The sequence below is a fragment of the Hemicordylus capensis genome, chromosome 3, assembly GCF_027244095.1.
Source record: "Hemicordylus capensis ecotype Gifberg chromosome 3, rHemCap1.1.pri, whole genome shotgun sequence".
In the NCBI taxonomy this organism is placed as follows: Eukaryota; Metazoa; Chordata; class Lepidosauria; order Squamata; family Cordylidae; genus Hemicordylus; species Hemicordylus capensis.
Window position 1 is genome coordinate 292,664,436 of NC_069659.1, and position 21,416 is coordinate 292,685,851.

Sequence of the window (21,416 nt, forward strand, 5' to 3'; positions counted from 1 at the left end):
TGCTGTCCATTTCTTAATGTTAGGGAAACAAACCATCACATTTATTACCCCTAGAACATGCAGGTTCAGACAGAGCACTGAATAAAGTAGTTCAAACTATGGCAATTTTAGAGGCGACATTGAGATGGAAATGTACCATATTACCTGTTTTATGGAAAAGGAAAAAAAAGAATGCCCAGCAGACTGGCAGCTATTAACTTTCCCCACACACTTGCTTGAGGCTATTCAAAGAGTAACCATAAATTCTTCTTCATGGTCTCTGTGCATCACACATGGAATTTGCCCCTGCACAGATCCACTATCCAGAAACTTCTAAAGCTTTACCTTATTAGGAAAAGAGTGGGAAAGCCAGCTCCCCCTATCTGACAGCTTGCCTCATTCCCCAAGTCTTTCATTGACTGCCACAGCTACACCACCTCTGGCTGTCTTCTCTAACTTTGCTGTCTGTGTCTATGCAGAGTTTGTATTGTGAGGAAAATGCTTGTTTATAGTGTTTTTTTCTTCCAATAACCATAAGCTACTTTTATGTAACAATGGAGCAACAAAGTAGATAAACAAAGGACAAGAAAGTGAAAATGAGGGAAACCAGCAAGGATTGGATTTGAGGGGGAGGAGTGTCAAGGCCAACATCCAGATGAAGCAAGTGCAGGTGCTATATGAGAAGTGGTGGCACCTCCCTTGAGTTCCCAACTTAAGCAGCACCAGCACGCACACAGGAGAGAGGAATATTCCCAACCTCCCCTTCCCCCATAAATGCTCTGCACCACACTAAAATATGTCTGACTGCTGTACAACCCTCAGGGACATATTTCCATGTGGCATAGAGTACTTCCAGAGGAAGGGGAGATCATCTAAATTTGCTTCCCCCATGTAGCAACACCAGTGCTGAATTAGTTAACACTGTTAGTAGCAGTGGTGCTTCCTTAGTCTTGATGTTGGCGATTGCAGCATAAACAGACCTGACACAGAAAAGGAAAACCGCTTTATCCTAAACAAACCATTTGCTTTTCTTAGAAACAAAGGTTTCTATACTGAAATTATGGCCTTTACCTATATTACATTGACTACTCACCGAAAGCCCTCAGGGCTTTAAATGTATGAATAGTAAGTCATTCCAAAATGTTATAGCAGTGTGTGTTGCGTTGCCCAAATTGAGCTGCCTAGCACAGAATTTTGCAGAATCTTGTAAATGTCGAATTCTTGGACCAAATGTCAAATAAAGAGAAAGCACATTTCCAGACCCAGCTAAAGCCCAACTGACACTGGCCCAGGAGAAGTCACATCCTTATGGCAGCAATTCTCCCTCCACAAGCCCTGCTCACCTTTCTGTTCTTCTCTGTGCACAAATCATGCCAAGGAGCAACTTCTCCCCTCCACCCTCAACCCAAGCCTGGCCTCAGTGTGTTCTCACCCAAACACATGGATGCATTCAGGATCAGTTACAGCACAGTGCAATAGTAGGGACATCAAACATGCAACAAAGCAGCCCACACTTCAGTACAAACTGGAATGGAGATGTCTTTTCCTTATTCAGGCTGCAGTTGCTGAAGCATCTAAAGGGTAGCTAAACTCAGAGCAGTATCTGCTATGTGCTAAGCTTGTATTTATTTATTTATTTGTTTTAATTTGAAACATATTTCTATACCACCCAAAACTTGCATCTCTGGGCAGTTTACAATTCAAATCATTTAAACATCAAATCAATTAAACAATTAAAATCATTAACATTAAAATCATTTAAAACCCAGCATTACAAATATTAAGACTATAAATCTAATCAAAAGCCTGGTTGAATACATGTGTCTTCAGTGCCTTTTTAAAAGTTGCTAGAGATGGGGGAGGCTCTTATTTCAACATGGAGTAAATTCCAAAGTCCAGGGGCAGCAATGGAGAAGGCTCGTTCCCAAGCAGCCGCCAGACAAGTTGGTGGCAACTGCAGACAAACCGCTCCAGATGATCTAACAGGTGATGGGGCACACAGTAAAGAAGACATTCTCTTAAATACCCAGGGCCTAAGCTGTTTAGGGCTTTATAGGTAATAACCAGCACCCTGTATTTTGCCCAGAAACGTATTGGCAGCCAGTGTAGTTCTTTCCACACACGAGTAATATGGTCTCTCCTAGATGACCAGAGACCAACTTGGCTGCCGCCGGGTTGTAGGAGAAGTTGTGTGAAAACAAACTATGAACAGGAACCAAATCCAAACAATCCCTTCACCATTCCAAATCTTGCTCTAACTCTAACCTCTACAAGTACATTTTCATTTAATTCTGTGGTTGATGGAAATATGCAAGCTAATGAGGAAAATAATTTTCTTCTTGGCTTTAATCAAGATCAAAAGCCACTTCACAGATGATTTTTCTGCACTGAAATCACTTTTGTGTAGGAAAAAGCAGCAATTATATGAACTATAGCATATGTAGTTTTCAGTCAATAATATCAACTATTCCTAATTCCTGTTTCTTCATCTTCAGCTCTATCAGTCAGGATTATAGAGAGAATATTCACTGGAGCTGTGCTTCGGTAAGTAACTAGAAACAATCAAAAATGGGGAAATGTAATATTGCAGGGAAGAACTGGGATAGGGTCCAGCAAGACCAGTTCAGGGTGGAGACCCTTTTCTTTATTGTCTAAGGGTGTTTTCACATGGGCAGCTTGCATTGGCTTTGTATTAAATCCGTTAATGCAAGTATAAAACCCACATTGGCTGCCGTATACATTGGGTTTTTTCTTCTTCTGAAGGTTATCTTCTCACTCATGAATAGAAATCATAAAGAAAAAGTGAAAGAGAAGATTGAATGCTCTTTTTAGTCTTGTGTGAAAATGAGCTTTGGGCACATCCTGTGTCCAAAACTCTCAAGCAGTGATTTCTGCCTTACATCCAGAATACATTCTTTTCAACCAGAGATATTATGGATTGAGCTTAGGACGTGATAAGCATGTTCTCTGCTATTGAGCTGTGTATACGGTGTATACATTCACAAGGAGGTTTTACTAGGAGAGAATGGCAGGGGAAAGTCACCACACAGACTTTTGCCCAACATGAATTAATTAATTAATTCATTCATTCATTCATTCATTCATTCAAACTTATATACTGCCCAAACTTTCGTTTCTGGGTGGTTAACATAAAACAATTAAAACACCTATAAAAGTTAAAATAAATCAACAGTTTAAAATCAACCATAAAATTAAAACAGATAATTTTTAAAAACTGAGAAAGCTTGGGCAAAAAGATGGGTTTTCAGATGGTTTTTTAAAAATTGCCATTGATGGGGAGGATTGTATCTCAGCAGGGAGCGCATTCCACAATCTCGGGGCAGCGACCGAGAAGGCCTGTCTCTGTGTAGCCACCAAACGAGTTGGTGGCAACTGGAGACGGACCTCTTCAGATTACCTCAATGGGTGGTGGGGCTCATAGTGAAGAAGACACTCTCTTAAATACCCAGGACCTAAGCCATTTAACTAGCACTTTGTATTTTGTCCGGAAGCCTATTGGCAGCCAGTGTAGCTCCATCAGTAAAGGAGTAATGTGGTCTCTCCGAGGGTGGTTTTATAAACTCAACCCAAAAATTCTGATGCTGAGAGAACAGGAACTACTTTGATCATCACACTGGTGATAAGACTCCTGATCTGCTCTCTGTAATATTATTTCATTTAGTATTGTTACTCAGAGAATGTGGGAGGAAGTCAACAGCATATTTCTAGGCTCTAATGAATGGAAACTGAAGCTCTGAGATGTATTATAATTTCTGACAATTTCCCCCAACTTGCACTTGAGTGATTTTTTGTAATCTGCCTTTGGTTATTTTTATGTGCATCATGGCTTGGGGTTTCACCACATATTTCCTATGTATTTCAGAGGAATTCAAGTACATCAAGAGAACCAGATGAGCTATGCAGACTTTGTATGGCTTTTGATCTCTGAAGAAGACAAAAGAAGCCCCACAAGGTAAGTCACCGATAAGATAAGGGAAGCAAAGGGATTTGTATCAAAATACAAATAGTTGTAGTAAGTTATATACCTTACATAATATAGCAAAGTCCAGAAGCCACAGAGATCAGTGCAGCAAAAATGAGTGTATGGACTTATTCAATTTTCCTTTACAATTCTTTGCTACATTAAAATAAGAGCAGATCCTTAAAGTTCTATTGGACTCATCGCTTCCTCATCCCCACCTAGGTTTTCTTTTCTCCATCTTCTTCCTATCCCTCCCTTTCCTTAGAAGCCTTTGTATGTTCAAATGTTTGTTTTCTTTCCCCCCTTTTTAGCCTACTTTCCTTAAGGAAAGTAAGCTTATGAGATCACCAAGCATTCTGTGCATGTTGGATATCCATGTGTCCCCCTCATCATACATAGGAACATAGGAAGCTGCCGTATACTGAGTCAGACCATTGGTCTATCTAGCTCAGTATTCTTCACAGACTGGCAGCGGCTTCTCCAAGGTTGCAGGCAGGAATCTCTCTCAGCCCTATCAGAAGCCAGGGAGAGAACTTGAAACCTTCTTCTCTTTCCAGAGCAGCTCCATCCCCTGTAGGGGAAGAGCTTCCAGTACTCACACATCAAGTCTCCCATTCATATGCAACCAGGGCAGACCTCGCTTAGCTAAGGGGACAAGTCATGCTTGCTACCACAGGACCAGCTGTCCTTCCCATCAACTTAGCAATGCCTGGACCAATATGAACTAAATTGGGTAAAGTTGTAGGGACATACAGGCACACCTCAGTGGCGTAGTTTGTGATGTCGTCATCCACCCCAGTCCAAGATGGCAGATGTATAAATGTTTGAGGTACAAGTGGGCTAACCTGTGAACTGTCTAACCAATTTGAACTGATGTCAGTATAGTTGTAGTCATGCTTGCTACCACAAGACCAGCTCTCCTCTCCTTAGTGATCCATAGTGATCCATAGGGTCACCTCAATGGCGTAGTTTGTGATGATGTCATCTACTCCATTCACAATAGCAGATGCATGAACATTTGAGGTATAACTGGGCTAACTTATGAACCACCTAACCGAAATTTACTACCGCTGTAGGGACAAACAGGGACACTTCAGCAGCATAGTTTTTGCTGATGTAATCTACCCCAATTCAGAATGGTGGATGCATGAATGCTTGAGGTGCAAGTGGGCTAACTTGTGAACTGCCTAACCATTTTGGACCAAATTTAGTCCAGTTGTAGAGATAGTGGAAGGAAAGTAGGCAGGTTAGTTCTTACCAGAACTACTTGTTTGTCTATCTACCAACTGGCTTACAGTATTTTTTTTAATATGGAGTTGTCAGTTCTCCCAGTAATGATTGTCATTTCTCCCTGTCATAATGGAGAGTTTGGAATTGGAGTGTGAGCAAGGAGGGTGTGAAATATATCAAGGCTGGTCTGCAAACCATTGGGATTGGGGAACTGCAAATAGTTAATTTAAAAAAAAACACATATTTACAGAAGGAAAACTGGGTATAGTGAATGAGCTTGATGTTCAGAAAAGCAACTTTTGCAGGCAACATAGCTCATTCTGTAACAGTAAGGAAAGGTCCATCATTTAAAACTGTAGTTGTTTAAGCAGGATGGGGAAAGTATACTCACACCTAAGCAAATTTTGCAAGCTAGCCCCAGAGGCTGTTTGGAAGGGGTAGGCAAAATGCCCTTGTTCTGCAAAATGCCTTCACAATGGTGCCATTAGCCTAATCAGCTTCTTCAACAGGAATAGTTCTGTCTTTTTAAAAATATTCCATTATTGTAAGGCTGCACAGCTTGTTAGCCAATTTTAATTTTTTTTCCTGTGGTGTTACACTACTTGTGTCACGTTGATACTGTACGATGTAATACTATGCAATCTTCTGTTCTAACATCTTGTATAATATCTGCATCTCTAACTACTAAGCTGCAGCAAACTGATATTTGATGGCCACTTCTGGTATTACTTTTGTGGCATAGAAGGCCCTCCAGTGCTGAGAGCATGGAAATTACCATGGTTGTCATGGGGAGGGACTGCAGTCTGGCTCTTCCCATGCAGCCCAGGTCTTCTGACATTACTTTACAATGAGGAAAGGAGCCATACTGCAGAGGTTACCATATCATGAAGGTAAAATGAAGAGGCTGCAAGTGGGTGAGAATTTCCTAGGCGAGCCGTTCCAACCATTATCCTCACAACAAAAACATTTCACAAATTCAAATCTTCAGCTTCTGTATTCTGAGTTTCGTCATACCTTTGTCTGCTAACTGTAAAGATTTCTCCTACATGACCAAGACCTTGTAACCTTGCAGTGAAAGCCCTGTTGGGATAGGGTGCAATCTGATCTACTGAACAACTGAAGGCATTTTCAGTTTTAGCTCATGTTCTGAATTTTTAGATACCACTTTCCAGTGCAAGCCATTATACAGGAAGGAGTCCAAACAAAGCTTCAGTGTGTGCATGAAAGCCATCTCAATAAGAGCTCTTTGTTAGAAAACATTGCTTGTCCCAACATTACTACAAACAAATCTGACTCATTTTTCTCTTTCTTTAGTATTGAATACTGGTTCCGGTGCATGGACTTGGATGGGGATGGCATGCTTTCCATGTATGAACTGGAGTATTTTTATGAAGAACAGTGTGAGAGGATGGAATCCATGGGCATTGAGCCATTGCCATTCCATGATTTATTGTGCCAAATGCTTGATCTAGTAAAGCCAGAGTGTGAGGGTAAGGCCCATTTTATAAAAGTCTCCCTCTACACTGCTGACAAATTATTTGTTACATTGTCATACTGTATATTTAATCTCTATGCTGCTCTTAAAGTGTTGTCATATTCTGTCGCCATCATTTGTTTGTGTTCATAGCAGCTGATTAGCTGGACGGGTTCACCACACGCACGCTTGATGCAAGCAGTCAAAAGAAAAAGTTTTTCCCTCTCTCAGTGTTGAGGCCTTGGACCAAAGAGCGACCTCCTAGGTTTTGCAGCCAGTTTCCTGATTAAAGTTTTAAAATCGCAAACTCTGTTATTGGATGCCACCATCCCAAACTAGATTTCCTCTTAGCCCTCTAGGTGTTTGAGGAACCTTAATTTCTCATATAAACAATTATCAGTTTAGCAGTAATGTGTATAACCTTGTACAGGAGTGGGCAGATATAAGGCTTTTGGGAGACTTTGGGGGTGTTTGTTTTTGCCAGAGCCTTAGGAGCTACCAATGTGAAATGATGACTTGAGGATGCAGAGCCAGTTACAAAATGGCAGCTTGTTAAAAATAGGGATGTGCACAAAACCGGTTTGCCCAGTTCAAATTTGAACTGTTTTGAACTGGTTCAGACCTCCAAAAATTGGTAGGGTGGTAGCTGGCACCCAGGGGTACCTGCCACCCAAACCCCAAAGCAATCGGACACTCATACGATTTTTAAATGAATTTTTGAATTTTATTTTTATTTTTTTCTCATAGGGTTAAATAGAACTCGAACCAGATCATTATTTCCTATTGTGGAACACCCATGGGTGCCAATAACCATGCAAACCCTGAAGCAATCGGACACCCCTATGATTTTTTATGAATATTTGAAATATTTTCCAATTATTTTTCTCATAGGGTATAATGGGACCCGAACCAGCCCATATCCACTATTGTGGAGCACCTAGGGGCACAAAAGTGGGGTGGGTTGTAGAAACCCAGGGGTACCTACCACCCACAAAGCTCCAAGGCAATCGGACACTCCTCTCATTATTGGTGAATTTTTAAATTATTTTAGAATTCCTCACAGGGTATAATGAGGATTGCAGCAAATGTATAGCTTCACGTCAGGGGGAAAGGGGTGTTCTAGAGTGGAGTGTGGTGGATGGTAGTTCCCAAGGTGGCCAAGGAAGCTATCAGAATTATTTGAAAGGAATTGGGCAAAAGGCTGATTTTTAAGTGATTTTTGAAGTGTATGTGTCTTTAAGGTTAGCAATGAGAGTGGATTCATGGTTTGTCATTGAAAACCTTATATGCTACCAAAGGATCTACACTCAGAACACTTCAGAAACAACAAAACCCAGTACCCCATGGGTTAGCAACCCATGGGGGTGGTTGGCACCCTCGCTCTGGGCCACCCCAGCACCCCCCAAGTGCAGTTATGGGGCTGCTGAAACCTCCATTCTTCCCTATGGAGAAAAACCTTAAAGCCAATTGTGGGGTGCTGGGGTGGCCCAAAGAGTGGTGGTGTAGTGAACAGAGGGTGCTAACCACCCCCATAAGTTGCTAACCCCTGGGGTACTGGGTTTTGTTGTTTCTGAAGTGTTCTGAGTGTAGATTCTTTGGTAGCATATAAGGTTTTCAATGACAAACCATGAATCCACTCTCATTATTAACCTTAAAGACATAAGACAGAAATAATGGGCTGGTTCGAGTCCCATTATACCCTATGAGAGAGAAAAAATTTAAAAATTCATTTAAAAATCATATGAGTGTCCGATTGCTTTTGGGTTTGGAAGGTAAGTACCCATGGGTGTCAGCTACCACCCCACCCATTTTTGGAGGTCTGAACTGGTTTGAACCCAGTTTGGTTCGAATTCGAACCTGCAGCTCGAACCTGATGGCTGGTTTGGTTCGAATTCAAACCATCGAACCACCCTGGTTCAAATTCAAACCAGTTTGAGTTCGAACCGGTTCGCACATCCCTAGTTAAAAATCTCTCTCTACAGGAGGAGGGATTTTAACATCAAAACCTCTCAAATGGCCAGCAGAACTAAACAAAGTCCTTTGATCAGGTCTTTGTTTAGTTCTGCTGGCCATTTGAGAGGCCAAATGTTCCTCATTTAACAGATGAGGAACACTGAGGCTGAAAGAGAAGCTCAAGGCCAGCTATTTAATCCAAAAGTAGATTTTTAAAATTTTGCAGATTTTAAAGAGAAAGGTTGTGTCAGCATTATTGATCAAAGCCCCATTCTAGAGATGGGGAACTGATGCTTGGAGAGATACTTGTCCAGACATATAATTGTGCATAGGGTTGCATATAAGCAATCATACTCTAAGCCCTACCACTTCAGCAACAAAAGCAGATGAACAGTCTGATCTATGCATTTTTACTTATTACCCAAGTAACTCAATATGACCACAGCCTTACAAGTTAAACTAAAATGTTACAGCGAGGCTTACTATCAAGAACTGCCTCTTCCTGCCAGTACCACACATCACTATAACCTTATTTTGCTGACAGTTTCTAAGGCTTAGTTCTCTCCCCTCTCCCCCTTTTCTTTTACACAAGAGAGCCATTACTGACTGCAAGTGTTATTTCTTTACTTTTTAGGCTGCAGTAAAGATTAGCCAGACCTGTCAATTACAAAAAACAAAAAAACAGGCAGATGCAAAAACTATGACAGTCTACCCTCCATACAAAAATACACTCCTTGTTTTTGAGACCTTCAGAAAAACACTTCCCCCCACAATTCTCACCTCCCTCTTCCCCCACCCCATATGTCAATGTCATAGGCAAGAGCAACCAGGAGCAACCCAGAGAGTGAGAGATATATTGATTGAAGTTGCTGACACATCCCCACTCAGCCAACCAATCAGGGAAAGGAGGGAAAAGGGAAACCCAAACTTCTGAAGAGCTATTTCAGATAAGCCTGGGAGCTACTAGTCGCAGAGTATTTCAACACAAGTAGGCACAGAGATTCAAATGTATAGACATGCTAATGGAGTCAATAAAAATACATTTATGATATAGTCCTTCCAAATGTGTGACAACATGATTAGTCCCTCACCATAGATCTGAACTGCAAAGTCACCACATCTCATCACTCTGAAAGGAGTTGTGGGGAAACCTGTCCACAGAGGCTTATTTTTAAAGTCTCTTTTTTTAATCAACCCATTTAAATCAGCTTTCAGTGACTGGCATTTTGAATACATTCATTACACTCAGGCCCTCAATTCCTGTCAGCAGTTGTGTCAAGCCCAGTACATGAAATCACCCTGCTCACTGGGGCTACTTTTTAAGATTCCAGATTGAGGCTCACTTCTCCTAACACACACAGTTCATCTGATTTGCTTGTCATTTGCTTGTCATTGGAATTTTGCATGCCATTGGTAATACATGGAAAGGGTTTGTGGCAAACATTCAGTTATCATTCACAGTTACCACTGACTGATTCAAACCAAGAGCAATCAAACTGTTTTGAAATTAGATACCCTAAAAGGATTAAACATGGCCTAAAATAAATCATCTCCCTTCCAAATGCTTCAATACTAGTTGTCATATGACATGTGAACTCGAGACCTTGATGCCCCCATACTCAGAACTGTTAGTAAAATAACATGTGCTGGTTCTGCAGGAAGGGTAACACTGCGAGACTTGAAGAGATGCCGAATGGCTCATGTATTTTACAACACTTTCTTTAACCTGGAGAAGTACCTCGACAATGAACAACGGGATCCATTTGCTGTGCAAAAGGTACAAATTGCAAAACAGTGATGGCTCTGAAGAAAAATAGTACAAAAGGGAAACAAGGTGAAAGCCTTCCTGAAGCTCCCCTTGGCATTTTAAGTGAAAAGTGTTTGGTTCTACAAAACATATGAAAGAACATCTCTTTCCCTAAACACATGCCTGATAAGCCCAGGAGGGACATGTAGAAGCAGAGAGAATAAATTAAGGCAGTATCTGCACCTGATATTAGTAACTATTAATACTTATATTCATATCCCACCTTTCTTTCCAGGAGTTCAGGATGGCATACAAGGTCTCCGCTCCTCCCCTTTTATCCTCACAACAACCCTGTGGGATAGATTGGGGCCAGGAATAAGGGAATGTTATAGCACACTCTATCATTATAGCCCAGCCCTCAAAACAATTTCTCTGCTTATAAAGCCATAGTTAGGCATTTCTGCCCTTTATGCATAGATTAAATAATTACGGTCACGCCAGCTTGGTATCATTAGCCCGTCACATATTCTTCCTTATCCACTAAAATGACATTGCTAAATAAGCAACACACACAAATATTTAACAAAAATCTATATTCAACTATCAGTAATGAGTACTTATGTAGATATTTCAGAAGAACAAAGACACAGGAGTCTGAGGTCATGAAACATCCCATCTGATCTTTGGCAATGAAAGTTATTAGGTAGGCTGTATGGCTTATATTTGTTTATTTTATTTAGTATATTTATACACTGCCCCAAATTCACCTTTGGGTGATTTACAATAAAAATGCACTCAATAATTTAAATATTATCAGCCATAAAATTATTTGAGCTGGAAGGGACAGCAAGAGAGAGGATTAGCAACTTTAAACCAACTCAGTTATTCGCCTGATTAAAGAAAAATCCCAGTGATAGGGAATTTCAATCTTATCTTCATTATTTTTTAATTTAAGCAATTTCATAGAACAGAGTGATGCTCTTCTAGTGTACTTTTAATATAAATGGCATAAACATGCTCACCTCAATCCACTGATCTCATGCAGAAGCAATGTATGCTTTGTTTCCAAGCAGGGTCCCCAATTTGTATTTTCTTGTATCTGTGGGTTGGGTTCTTCCATTAAAATGAATGGGGGTCCATGTGTGAGCATCTCTAGATTTGCATGTATATGTGCAAATATATGCATAAACATACAACAGATGTGATATAAGAAGAATAATTAGTTTGCCTTCCTCCTTCCTTCCATAGTTTTCAGTTGTTTTGTATGGTGGAGTGCATAAATTTAATGTGTTGCTTGAAGTTTATTGCAGATAGAGATAATTAGCAGGAATGTTTATGCATAAACTAAGCATTTTTATGCATGAGGAGACTATTCATAAATATGTATTTAGTTTTTTGGTATTAAAACACTCCAGCTGTTGAAGTTACATAAGTCATCATTCTGCTTTTGATAGAGGACTTGGTGTGTTTAATATTTATTTCCTACTCATACATTTGTTTAGGATGTTGAGAATGATGGCCCTGAACCTTCTGACTGGGACAGATATGCTGCTGAGGAGTATGAAATCCTAGTTGCTGAAGAGTCTGGCACTGAACAGTTACAAGAAGGGTGGGTGTTTATAGAGAATATTATAACAGCAGATTATTAATTAGTCCCAGAATCCTCCAAACACATGTTTGAAGATAAAAAATTATTCTGAAACAAAATCAAGAAGATAAAGCTTTTTAAAAACCAAGAAATAGTAATAGTAAGAATCTGACAAATCACTAAATAACCAAATTAGGCATATAAAATATAACTAAATGACAATGCCTATAGAGTGTTTGAGCTAGATTTATTGGACATAAGGCTTTGTATGCTTAGAGTCATTTGGTATATATATTATATAACATACATACAGATGGGCATGGAGGGGAAAAATGGTAAACCATGAGATCAATTGGCCATTAATATGTTTGCTGTTACACATTTACCTAACTCTTGCATTTCGTGGCCATTTGTCCCATTTGCCATTTTAGTCTCTATACCCCCCAAAAGTGCTTGCCAATTGAGAATTACACATCATGCATCTGATATCAGCTGCGGTGGTGCAGTGGGGAAGCAGCTTGCCTAGAGTGCAAGAGGCTGTTAGTTCAAATCCCCACCAGTGTGCTTCCCAAACTGTGCCTAGCAAATACATTTGTAGTCACCTATCTTGGGCAGCAGCGATATAGGGAGGTGCTGAAAGGCATCATCTCATACTGCACAAGAGGCGGCACTGGTAAACCACTCCTGTATTCTACCAAGAAAATAACATGGAATGTGATAGCTAGGAATTTACACCGACTCGACAGCACAGTCTGATTAAGTGGGTTCCAGTAGTCCATGAAAACATATGCCACAATAGATCTGTTCATCTTTGAGGTGCCTCAAGGTTTTGTATTACATTTCTTCATCCATTAAAAACTGAACTATGGACGCTGATTAAACAGGGCTTTGTAGCATGTATAGAGGGATGATCTGGAGGATGATCACTCCTCAAACGATTAAAGGAGGTGCCAAGTTTGCGCTGGCATGTCCTTGAGTGAAGTCAGGGTGGATGAGTTCTCACTGCAGCTCTGATATTATCAGATGTAGAGGCTGTTGCAGTCCGCAGATGAACAGCGGCCTCGATGAACAGCAGATGATCTGGCCTTGCATTAAACTGTACACACTTAGAACCCAACATATAAACCATCTGTGTTCTTCATATCTTTCTTCTTTTTTTATAGATCCTTTGATGATGACTATGAAACAGATGAACTTTTATCTCCACCTGAAATTGGAGAAAAGTCAGACAAATTAGTTATCTCAGATATTTCAGCATAAAATATGTATTAGATGTGTCACTAAGTCACTTCTTATATTTCACAAATTACTTAATTTTTGTTCTGTAATGCCACAACCAACATTTAATACAACACATTTTTTAAAAAAAAAATTAACATGCTTCTGCAGTATGGTAATTTCCAGAAATGATTATGCTGATGTATGTGGCAGTATGTTTGTGCAGATATGTTTAGAAACTAAGCAAAGAAGAAAGGCTGCACCTCACAACAAAGCACAAAAATGCACCACAAGTTAAAGAAAATGAAGAATGTAAAACAATTTCAAGACATTCTTTGTTTTCCCTCATTATAGATTATTTTCCCTCCTTTGTAAAGTTAGAAACTATACCTTCAATTTTTAAAAATGTTACATAATTGTGCAGTGACATACATTTTGATGAATATGAAAGCCACACTACATGCTGTTTCCAGAAGTATTTCCAGGTTGCTTCAGCACTCTAAGTATCACAAAATAAACCCCAATGAGAGTTTATCAAATTAGTATGGTTTCAGAGATTGTCTTGAGAATTTGTTTCAATCCAGTTTAAATTTCTTGATTTTCAACAGCTTAATTGTTGAAAGACCATCTGCTTGGTTTTCACTGCCGCTCTTCATGGCAGAAACCTTCCCTTTCCCTTAAGGCTTCCCTGCATAGTCAAAATGAGCAGTAAACTCATGCTGCATGTTCAGCTTTAGTGAGTGCAATATTCCTAAGATGTCTTTAGAAAGACAGTGGCACTATATCTTATCCCCAGATAACCAAGCAGATGCTTCAGGGAATAATCCCAGAGTACTGCTGTAAAAGATAGCATAGTTCTTCCTTTTAGCAAAACTGTTGTTCGCCTTCCTTTTAGTTTAGAAAATAGCTGTATGAAAACTTTAGTGCTGGAAGAAATAGGTTATGTAGTCTTCCCAAACCTATAGGGCAGCAAACTTTACTAGACAAGATCAGAAGACTGCAGTGAAATTTGACTAGATTTTCCCCAAGCCTTGCCAGTAGTCCTTAAAACACACACACACACACACACACACACACACCCCTAAATGATCTAATTTGTACAACAGGGAAACATAAAACATGGTTTAACATGTTCTTAAAATGTCACATAATAGCCAAGGGTGGATGCAGGTTGTGATGAGAATTGTGTTGTGTAACCCCCTTGCTTCCCCAATGCCTAGGCTATTATATGACATTTAAAAATGTTTTAGAATACAAGTAATATCCAACAGGCACCCATGAAATTTGCACAGCAGCATTATACATTATAATCACAAAACCAATGTATTCTTATTTTGGAGAAGCAGCAATTTTTTCATGTGACAAAATAGTGCCATTTGAGTGCTGGGAAAAGGTGATCTCCCCACACAACAGAACTTTAGCATTGAGGGAAGATATGTAGCTTATGTATTACGGATCAGAAACAATTGCACATTTATAACGCAAAAACAAATGATCATGTGCAAAGGTCCTTTTGTATAGTACTGTGAACCTACTCTACTTAATGGATAACATTTACAAAGACATCTGGTACCCAACACTAAACATTTGCACTGATATACCTGCCCCCAAATGATGATGCATGTCCTTACAATGCTACCACACAATCATGCTAGGATACTAATGTTCTGATGTGACTACTGGTATACTTCTCCCTATTCTCAGCACATGCATGCAGGCAAAGCAGATTTTAGGATTAGGTACTAAACTCCTTTGAAATCTAGTAAGACTTGAATCCTGATCTTCAAAGCATTGCCTTGGTTCAGACCCCTTTAATATGTATGTAGTTTGCACAGGCAGAACGGTTTTACGGTCTAGCTCTGGATTCTTAAGTCTCCACCTTGCTTTTGAAAATGTTGGTTCTCTTAAAATTCCACAAACAAAAATTGTTAAAATGATGTTATTTATCTTGTATTGAATTATGGGAAATACATTACTGAATTTATGTATAAACTTAATTATACATTATTTTTATATATATATACATTAAATATTTAAATTGCCAACATACACAATTTAACTCTGAGGGCTAAATTTGCACCAGGGCTCAGCTCCAGAATCTATTTTCAGTGTCAGGGTTCAAGCCCTGAACTATGTGCAAGGGAAGAAGGGAAAGTATCTTAGCATATGCAAAGTGCCTTTCCCACACTGCTTCTTAGTAATCCCAGCATAACACTACACATCTTGAATTAAAGGGGGAAATGCTTTCTAATCAGAGACTGTGACTTTTAGGCAAGCTTCAATCTCAGCACCACTTTCTTTAGAAGTTAATTACTGTCCTATTGTGATGCTCACTATAAGAACTACTACTGTACTCATATTTAACACTGGTGAATTCTTTATAGCATATTCACCCTCCAAGTGTTACTAAAACAGGGAAAACTTGAAAATAGGGACAATTATAAGACTCCTATGAAAGCTAAATATAACTTAATTCCAGGACACACAATATAAATTTAAAAAAACTCTATAACAGAATGGAAATGTATGTTTGAGGCAATAATAAACATGCTTTCTAGCAGGAAAAAAAGCCATATCATCTCCATCTAAATGGAGCTTAGATAAAGCTTAGAATCAGAGGCTGAATGCAAAGCAAACACTACAATGTTGTTACAGCTAAACAAAATCTACTGCATGTAAGTGAAAAATAGTATGGAGCAATCCTTTCATCTGTGATTGCATAAAAGGCACAATAAGCGGGTTTATCACTTTTAAAAAGCTGTTTACAAATTATTCTGGAAGACAAGATATTTAGGTTCCCATGTTATGTACACCATTTTATTATCTAAAAATATTTTTTACACATGGATTATTTGTATTTGCATGAATTTTCATGAAAGAAGCACACACACATGCGTGCGTGCGTGCACACACACACACACACACACTTTCATGAAAAAAAATCAAATTTTGTGTATATAGAAAATCATGGGAGCCATGGAGGCTCTCATAACCCTATCCTCAAGTTGCTAGAAACATGATTAGTCTTTATCATGTCTTAAACTGGATTTTTATTACAGAGCATTTGTGCCAGCTTTTAATTTCTCTAATAAGGATCTAAGATTTTATCAGTAAGCTGGACTCTACAGAGTAATCAATAGTGCATCAGCTGGTTTTAGTTATTTGAGAAGAGACCTGTTCATTACGTGTTAGAGTAAACTTTGGACAAAATAGTTGACAAAACAACCAAAGAGGTGGTGGTTTGGGTTTTGTTTTTGTTTTTCTAGTAAAAATGACATGCATATGTCACCTTTTAAAAAAAATTCTGATTAAAAATATTTTAACTTAACACTGCTCAGCCCAGATCCAAGTGGTTTTTAACAAGCACCCTCAGTGCTCAGCCTATGGGATACAGCTGTGTCTAAATGTTAGATTGTGTCCATCTTGCCCAGCACATGCAAGGCTCTAGCTTGGGTCCACTCTTGAAAACCTCACTGTGCTCCCATTAAACAGTTCCCAACTGGAACAGTAAATTGTAAAAAAAAAAAATTATCTCCACCACCATGCATTATGGGTGAAGATTTGCTCATGAATACAAATCCAACACCATAAAAACACACACACACAAACTTTGCTCAAAGCTCTTGCCATAACTTGAAGCTCCCATACCATTGCTAATTCATTAAATAGCAATTCCTGCTACACTAGTGTCTTGATCACATGCAGTAAACTTCTTTAGCTCATCCTAAACATAAATTATATTTAATTTAAATCTGAATAGATAATGGTAATCAAATTGCCATACTTGCCTTACTTGTTATCAGATACAAGTAAGGGCCATTATTAGCAGCATTACACTTCAGGCCAATGGTGTCAATGGGCAGCTAACCCCAGTGAATCGTTTTATGAGTGGCACTTAATTAGGTTAATTAATTAATTAATTAGTGGCCATTAATTTCATACTACATTTGACAAGGAATGATGTATTGAGAAGTTGCTTATATGAAATCTTGCATTAGAACTCACTGGAGGGAGAAATGAGTATTCTGTACTGTAAAAAAGTTCTTATGAGGTATTTCATACTTCTTTTACATGATCCCCACTGCACATTACGGTCATCTGCGGAGGTCCGTCTCCATTACCACCGGTTCGTTTGGTGGCGACTCAGAGGCGGGCCTTCTCTGTAGCTGCTTCCGGGCTGTGGAATGCACTCCCAACAGAAATTTGCAATCTTAATTCCTTACTGACCTTCAAAAGAGCCCTTAAAACCCATCTGTTTGGCCTGGCCTTTTAGGGTTTTTAATTAGTTTTAATTGTTTTAATGTTAACCTGGTTTTCAGGGTTTTAATTGTTCTGATAGTTTAATTGTTTTTAAAGATGTTTTTTAATTGGTGTTCATATTTATATTTGTTTTAATTGTTATTGGTTTTAATGGTTTCTGTTTTTAATTGTAAACCACCCTGAGCCATTTCAGAAGGGCAGTATAAAAACTGAATAAATTAAATAAATAAATAAACAAACAAACAAACAAATAAATTTCAGCCTCACTGAAGCACACCTAGGAGCCAGACTCCTTATATTTCCCCCCAGTTATGCTATGCACCATTAGTACAGCTTTTGACTTTTTTCCTGCAAAATACCTTGTTTAATAGGAACATGGGAAGCTGCCTTATACCAAGTCAAAACATTGGTCCATCTAGCCCAGTATTGTCTACACAGACTGGCAACGGCTTCTCCAAAGTTGCAGGCAGGAGTCTCTCTCAGCCCTCTGTTGGAGATGCCAGGGAGGGAACTTGGAACCTTCTGCATGCAAGCATGCAGATGCTCCTCCCAGAGCGGCCCCATCCCCTAAGAGGAATATCTTACAGTGCTCATGTCTCCCATTCAAATGAAAACCAGAGTGGACCCTGCTTAGCAAAGGGGACAATGCATGCTTGCTACCACAAGACCAGCTCTATACCCAAAGATGTTTTTAGCCAAATTTTACAAGTTTATCTTCTCTTTCATGCTGTATATCAGTTTTCGTGTCTGAAAAGTAGAAACAATTCCACCTACCTCATAAGAAAGGGGTTAAGATAATTCAGTTTGTTATAGTGCAAAAATTCCTTTCAAGAAAGGGCTCAAGCAATACTTTATTAGTGATGCATGTCTTTGTAAGCCAATGGGGACAGAAATCTGTTTTCCACTCATTCAAAGTGGGATGAGAGAGACAGAGTTTGGAAAACTGTATATTGTAATTTGTATCAAGTTTCTACCCAGTGTTCTTTCTGAAGGTGTAACAGTAACAGATTTTGTAACAAAATTTTCTACTTTATTTGGGCTGCCACTAAGAGGCAGTATTGCGTGAAAGACACACAGCTGAGCTGAATTCCAAGGAGTATTTGATGAGTGAATTTTTGTAGAATTTTACATAACTTAACCGTCTGGATTTAACATAAAAGCTGTTCCCAGAGAGTTCCAAGGCACCTTGTGTTTAGCTTCAAGTCACAGTATGTTAAGACTATGCAAAAATGAGCTTTAATTATGAGTACAAGATACTAAGAATTAAACAATTTGGAGCATCACTTGTAATTAATGTTTTTTCATACATTTTAACTTGCTTTGTTATATCATGTGTTAAGATGTGCAGAAATAAGATGTACAAAAAATTGTGAAACTTGATGGAAGCAGTTCAAAGATAACTTGTGCTAGGCATGGCTTTGCCTTAGCTATTTTACTTTGTAATTTCCTTTTTGCAATTAAACATTTTTGAAAGTAGTGGATCTCAATTTCCTCTCCCCCACCCAAGACAGGAATTAACACTTTTGTATTTGGGAAAAGTAATTAAAAAGCAAGAGCTTTTGAATGGAGTTTAAAATAACATTAATGATGTAACAGATCCTCCTGCTACCTTGAATCTGTTTGTGGGGGTGGGGGTGGGAATGGTTGGACAATTTGATGATAGGAGGCACCCCCAGTGGGCAATATATTTTTCAATCTGTTTCAAGTATACGAGGTTATACTTGAAACAAAAATATCAGCCGTGAATTCACTATGCTATTTGCTGTGGTGAACTGGGGGAACTTCTTCAGTTTTTCAGGGAGGGTAAATTAGTAGAAAATATTTTAGGTACACAGGAAACTGCCATATACCAGTCAAACCCAGTAGCTGCCAGTGCGGGCACTGCCAGGGGGCAGGGGGAGAGGCACTTTCTAGTGTAAATTAATAGGTGTTTGCCTCCACTACCGCCACACTTGAACACTGCTTCAAGCAGCAGCGCACCACCCAGCACCCCGTGCAGTGGGGGATTGCCTCCCCTGCTCACCTGACCTCTGTGGAGCCGATCCCCTGCCGGCAGCCATGTGAGTTTCAGAGGCAATCCCCCACTGAAGGGGGTGCTGCTGCTTGAAGCAACATTCAGGTGTGGCAGTAGTGGAGGTAAGCGCCTACTAATTTACACTTAAAGATGTCTCTCACCGCCCCCCTGGTGATGCCCACCCCGGCTGCTACTGGTAAGACTATTGGCCCATCTAGCTCAGTGTGGTCTACACCAGGTCTGCTCAACATCAGCCCTCCTGCAGACATTGGCCTACAACTCCCGTAATACCTGGCTATTGGCCACTATGGCTGGGGGTTATGGGAGCTGTAGTCCAAAAGCAGCTGGGAGGCCAAAGTTGAGCAGGCCTGGTCTACTCAGATTCGCAGGGTCTTCTCCATGGTTTCAGGTAGGAGTCTCTCTCAGCACTATCTAGAGATGCCAGGGAGGGAATTTGGAACCTTCTGCATGCAAGCACTCAGATACCCTTTCTAATGTGGCCCCATCCCCTAAGGGGAATATCTTACAGTGCTCACATGTAGTCTCCTATTTAAATGCAAACCAGGGTGGACCCTGCTTGGCAAAGGGGACAAATTCATGCTTGCTACCAGCCACCTAATAGTGCAGCGAGGAAATGACTTGACTAGCAAGCCAGAGGTTGCCAGTTTGAATCCCTGCTGGTATGTTTCCCCAGGGCTGTCCTTAGAGAGCCCTGGCAGGGTGTGGGGCCCAGGGCAAATCACCCAGTGCGGGGGCCCCCTTCCAGTTAATTCTAATGGGGGTTGAATAAGTGGGGCCTGGGGCAATCGCCCTGCTTGCCATGTCCCAAGGACACTTCTGTGTTTCCCAGACTATGGGAAACACCTATATCGGGCAGCAGCAATAAAGGAAAATGCTGAAAGGCATCATCTCATACTGTGTGGGAGATGGGAATGGTAAACCCCTCCTGTACTGTACCAATGACAACCACAGGGCTCTGTGGTCATCAGGAGTTGACACCAACTCGACAGCACACTTTACCTTTACCACAAAGACCAGCTCAGGACGTATACCAGTACAGTGGAAGGAGCATAGGTTTTTTTCACCACCTTTAAATAAACAACTTTTTTGCTAATGGTTCTCTTAGTGGCCATTACTGGCAGCCACCATCTCCACCCCTCTCCCCGCAAGCTGTCCTGGATGCAGTGTCACTCTGGAACACATTGAAGAAAAAGTAGTAGCCACAAAGAAGCACCCTCCTCACTAAAGGCTACCATTTCCTTCTCAGAATGTCCTGGAATTATGGTGTTATCTCTGGGGCATTTGTGGGTAGATGGGAAGGTTTTCAAGAGAACTTCTACTGCTTCAACAAAAAGTTCTTTTTAAAAAAAATTGTGCTGCTGCACTGCAGTAACTCACAATGACCAAGAGTTAGCTGCGCTTCTAAGGGAGTGAGATAGCACTTTTCCAGGTGGGGAGGGGGAGGGCAGAGGCTTTGTATCCTTGAGCCACATGGCAAGGAAGTCTTTGAAGCTTTACGACCACTTAACTGCCAAAGAGACAAAGATGGAGGATCATCTGAATGAGAGTGCCCTGTGCAACACTATTTTGACAACTGAATAACTAGGCAGTGCTACTCCTGAGCTTCCCAGTGGCAAAAAGAGAAGAAAGTCAGCTCCTGTTCCCTTTGAAATTGCTAGTTGACCCTAGGGATAAAGGATGGGTCCATGCTAAGGACTAGGGATGTATAGAACATTCTGCTCAGAATGAGTCATTCCGAGTTTTCCAGAGCTTGGAACAGAACACCCTTCAAATGAAGGGCCTGTTCTGAGCTCTGAATGGAACAGTCCATTTTGAGTTACAACATTCCAAGCATCATTTTGGATTCTAACATGGCACTCTTCTGGCATCTGTGCATGTGTGGCAGCCATTTACATGATCAGCACCACCACGCAAATGGCTACCACATGTGCACAAAGGCCAGAAGAGCAC

General features: G+C 40.1%; 1 protein-coding gene across 6 annotated transcripts in view; it reads left to right on the forward strand.

Annotated features, from left to right (window-relative positions):
- PPP2R3A (protein phosphatase 2 regulatory subunit B''alpha) overlaps positions 1-18,907 on the forward strand; it is a 57,544-nt gene extending 38,637 nt beyond the window's left edge. For 5 of the 6 annotated variants that reach the window (XM_053313089.1, XM_053313088.1, XM_053313087.1 and 2 more), the window contains 6 exons: positions 2,475-2,523; positions 3,863-3,952; positions 6,506-6,681; positions 10,277-10,395; positions 11,868-11,974; positions 13,117-18,907. In XM_053313089.1, coding sequence (XP_053169064.1) covers positions 2,475-2,523; positions 3,863-3,952; positions 6,506-6,681; positions 10,277-10,395; positions 11,868-11,974; positions 13,117-13,213 — 638 coding nt within the window. In that variant the 3' untranslated portion in view covers positions 13,214-18,907. Of the gene's footprint in view, positions 1-2,474; positions 2,524-3,862; positions 3,953-6,505; positions 6,682-10,276; positions 10,396-10,990; positions 11,069-11,867; positions 11,975-13,116 lie in introns of all 6 variants that reach the window. The other variant, XR_008320434.1, reaches the window with a different exon arrangement.
- Positions 18,908-21,416: the final 2,509 nt, after the last annotated feature.